The 4,107-nt window shown below is 45.0% G+C and overlaps 1 protein-coding gene across 1 annotated transcript; it reads right to left on the reverse strand.

Moving 5' to 3' along the window:
• Positions 1-2,094: 2,094 nt before the first annotated feature.
• Positions 2,095-3,875, reverse strand: LOC135361693 (protein WFDC9-like). The gene is made up of 3 exons (XM_064571790.1): positions 3,794-3,875; positions 2,654-2,801; positions 2,095-2,125 (listed from the first exon to the last, which is right to left on the reverse strand). Exons 1-3 carry the CDS (start codon positions 3,873-3,875, stop codon positions 2,095-2,097), a joined length of 261 nt encoding a protein of 86 aa, XP_064427860.1.
• Between the last annotated feature and the right edge of the window lie 232 nt (positions 3,876-4,107).

A 4,107-nucleotide genomic window follows, 5' to 3' on the forward strand; every position in this document is an offset into this window, starting at 1 on the left:
CAGAGCTCTGTCATGTAAGAGAGAAGCTCCATCACACTGTTGGAGGAAAAAAAATCCAATTGTGGATGCACTGAAGAGGTTAAATGTAATAGTTTGATTTTACCTGCATCACACTTATTCAGATCTTTAAAAAATATTCCCTAAGGAGCTCTGCATGCAAAAATGTTTAACCTGTCTGTAAACCCAAGCAAGAGGATGTATAGTCCCTGCATCACACTTCAGCTTGTTCCATGCTCACACTATTTACACGTGCTGTACATTATCCAGATCATCTTCACCACATTACTAAATGGAAATATTTTCTATAGAAGTAAAACCTTATGAATGAGGTTGGCATGAGCCAACAACCACTGTGCCTTCCTGGTGACCTCACATAACTGGCCTTCCCCTTCCTTTCCACATCTTTTGTCTTTAGCTAAAGATGGTATTGAAGAAGATGACTTGGACCATTTGGGGCAGTGACTCAGTTTTCCTGCTCTGTCCCATGTAAAGTGGAGGTACACATATTAGTAAACTTCTGTTCCTTTTTCTCCTGCTAATCTGTCTCTTATTGCAGGGGTCTCTGCCAAGAACCCAGAAGGACAGAGGAAAAATAGCTTTTCTTTCCCCGTAATATCCAGGATCCTCAAGTGGACAACGCTTTCCTTCCCTGGTCCTTCCACTGGGGGTCCCTAACCTCTTGTTCTTCTCTTACTTCCTTGGTCAGGAAGGAATAACCACTTTCACTCAATCGAGCTTCAAGTGCTCCTTATCCCTGAAGGTCAAGACAAAGCCCCACTCCTGAAGGATGTTTACCTGAGTCCCTGAGTCCTTGTGCCTTTTCCTTACTCTGAGCTCTGGGACACTGACCAGTGTTCTGTTAGGACTTAGTCCCTTGCCTGGCCTTGGTCTTGGCTGTATCCCATTCTGGAACCTTTCCATGGGGTCTACAGTTGATAAGTGTGATATGCTGACTCATCCCATCTAAAAGAGAATATCTCATTCTCTGGACCAGGAAAAGGCACAGATATGAATACACTGTAGGGACTTTATTATCTCCTCATCCCAGGGAAGTTATATGTTTAAAATGATCTTCAAGATACTAATGGTAGAAATTCAATATAATCTAGGGGAACAGTATGGGCTGGAAAGCCTGCCTGGAATGAGCAGACATCTCAGGATATGAATAATATTACCCAGGTAAAACTACCAGGCAGACAAAACAGGTGGGAGTGAGCGGATATGGAGATTGCAGAAGGAGGAATCATTCTGGAAGCTCAGAGTGCCCACCTTGAGGGCAGGAATGCCTTCTCTCATGCTGGGCGGGGGCAGTGCTTGTTCCATTAGACAGTGATGTGGAGGCCAGGGTCTTGGGTCTTGCTGAGGCGTTTGGCTTTGCATAAGTATACAGTTCAGAGACCACCATGAGTTCACCAAATCCTGCTTTCTGTTGTCCTTGGGCATACAGCTAGACTGTATTTCCCAGTCTCCTTTGCAAATAAGGCAACCCTCTGACTACATTAGGGCAAATAGAATGTGGATGGAAACAGAGCCCCACTTCTAGGCCTGGCCATTAAAACCCTTCTGTAGGAGCCTCCATGCTGCCTGTTCTTCTCCCATCTGCTGGCTGGATGCGGTGGAGTCCCTGGGAGAGGATGAGTTATAGATAGAAGGATTCAGGGTCCTTGACTCATGCATGGCATGGGGATCGTTCACCGACCACCCACAGTGAAATGTATTGTGAATGAGAATAAACTTTTACGCTGTTTAGTGAGGTTTTTATAAATCTCTGCATTTTTTGCTACAAATGTGGGTCTATTGACTAATATATAGGTCTAACAGGGAAGGCAGAGTTGGATAGGAACAACTGTTGGTCATTGTAAAGACAAAAGGGAACCATAGGAATGGAATATGAGACAATGCAGAGCCCTCAGGTTGGTTATCAGTTTATTTGGCAGAGACTTGAGCTTTCTCAGGATAGAGAGATCAAGGGGATAATGAAGGGTCCTCAGCCAGGCAAGTGAATAACCGAACAGGGGTCCAGGAAGCACTCTTCTTATTTCTTAGACTACATAGTCATCCTCTAGCCCACACTAGTGGTGTGCCAGCTAGAACCTAGGGGTTTAGCATGGATTTAAAGGGTTCTCTGGAAGAGACAAGTCAAGTGGTTAAAAGTCGGGGAATCCTGGGGACCTCCATTCCCAAACTTAATACCACCCCACTCCCTGTCAATGGGAACAGAAATTCTTCCTGTAAGATCAGGAGTTACCCATTTTAAGCAATTTCTCCCAAGAGATTTGCCAATTGGGCAGATAGGTAGACACTGGATCTCTCTGGGCCCTGCCTGAGACAAGGGGCCAATGGAGATGCCAGACCAAGGAGGCAATAGTCATGGCCTTGGACAAAAGAGGGATGAACAAACAGACGGGTGAGTCTTTGGGGGAACTGAATGAAAGCAAAGGAAGGAACGTGGAGCACTCCCTCCCACATTGGTGTCTTGGGTTTTCTGCCTTGAATGGCAGTTAGGTATGGAGATAGGAGGACATTGCCTTATCCTGCCTATTTCTTTGACCAGGATTTGGGTATATCTATTCCATGTCACAGCTTCTGAATGAGGGTGATCCGTGATAAGGAAGCATATCCATGTGCCTCCTTCCCACTCCAGCCAACTCACCTATTGTCCAAGCAGATGTTTCCACAGAAGGTCCAACAGCATGTATGATTGGAAGATAAACACTCTTGTAACTTAGTGCACCTCTTCTCACAATACTTTAATGGAGGCTGTACCCAGCACTGCTCAGTGACAATTCTTCCAGCTGGAACTGAGATGGTAGATGGTAGATGGTAGATGATGGTAGATGGTAGATCCATCCACCCACGTCTTAGAGAAGAAATGCTTCTCAAGCTTAACATTCCCCTAGCTCTGAAACCTGAGCTCAAAGTCATAAACAAAATGTTTCTCTACATTTTAAGAAATTCCTTTCCTTGACTTTTAGCTGTGTCTTTTCACAGGAGACCCTTCTTACATCACATGCCTTCCCTCTTTTCACATGTCCCCACAGAACTGCAGGCCTTTGGGCCCTCCCCAAGTTCCCTAAAGATAGGACCCAGGACAACCTCACCATCTATGGCACCACCTCACCAAGTCTATTCTCACTGGACTTGGGATTTCAGGGATGGCAATATTGTCTAGCTCCACTTTCCATACCCAATTTACAGAATGGAAAACTGAGCTGGGGGAGAATGGGTACCTATTTTCTCCCTTGTCTATTTGCTTCTGTACTCATACCTGCTAAGCACTCAGCCTCTCCCCAGATTCCATCTCTTTCACTGGCCCATAACCCTCCCTTCATTATCCCCATTTAATCATCTGACCCCAAACTTTGACTCCTAAGGATCCCTTTTTTGTCTTTTCCACTTTTTCATATTCTAAAAGATTTTTCCCCTCCAAGTAAATAATATTGCCCTATTGGAATTCATCAAAGGCACAGAGATCTGAAAATATGGGTTCAGAGGAAAGCTCTGTGTTGGTGTTTCCCCTGCCTAAGGTAGTCTAACATTGGAAAATATCATTTCCCGCTAGCTTATGGGATGGACTTATAGACTAAGCTATTTTCTCTTTCGGTATACCTATTATCACTTTCAGCTCAGAAGGGGAGCTGGAAGGGCACCAAATTGGGAACATCCAACCTAAATCTTTCTTGGATGTCTCTGCTTTAAGGAGGGTTGTGATCGGGAAAGGTGGTCTCAGAATCACTTACACCAGACATCCCAGGCTTGGGCAGACCCCCTCCTCCCGTGTCATACCACCTACAAAAAATCTTGTTCTTGAGGCTCCCCAGCACAGGCAGAAGCATCACAATCCCATAGATGAGTAGGAGAACCCAGGGCTTCATGGTCATCTCTCTGTGTGTTTGGGTTAAGCTTTGAAAGAAGATAGGTCTTCTCCCAATGCCACTAGAGGTAGAACAGAAATTAAGGAGACTAGGATCAGAAAGAGAGAGAAAGTGTTTCTGATATTGGGTTATTCTTTCTCCTACTTCTCCTTCTCACCCTCTGGCACCTAACAACATATCAAGCTAGCCATCGGCTTCCCCAGGCTACTTCCCCATCTCAAATTACATGCCA

Source organism: Mirounga angustirostris, unplaced genomic scaffold (genome assembly GCF_029215605.1).
Source record: "Mirounga angustirostris isolate CCGP_5_RB_7025 unplaced genomic scaffold, mMirAng1.0.hap1 SCAF_10, whole genome shotgun sequence".
In the NCBI taxonomy this organism is placed as follows: domain Eukaryota; kingdom Metazoa; phylum Chordata; class Mammalia; order Carnivora; family Phocidae; genus Mirounga; species Mirounga angustirostris.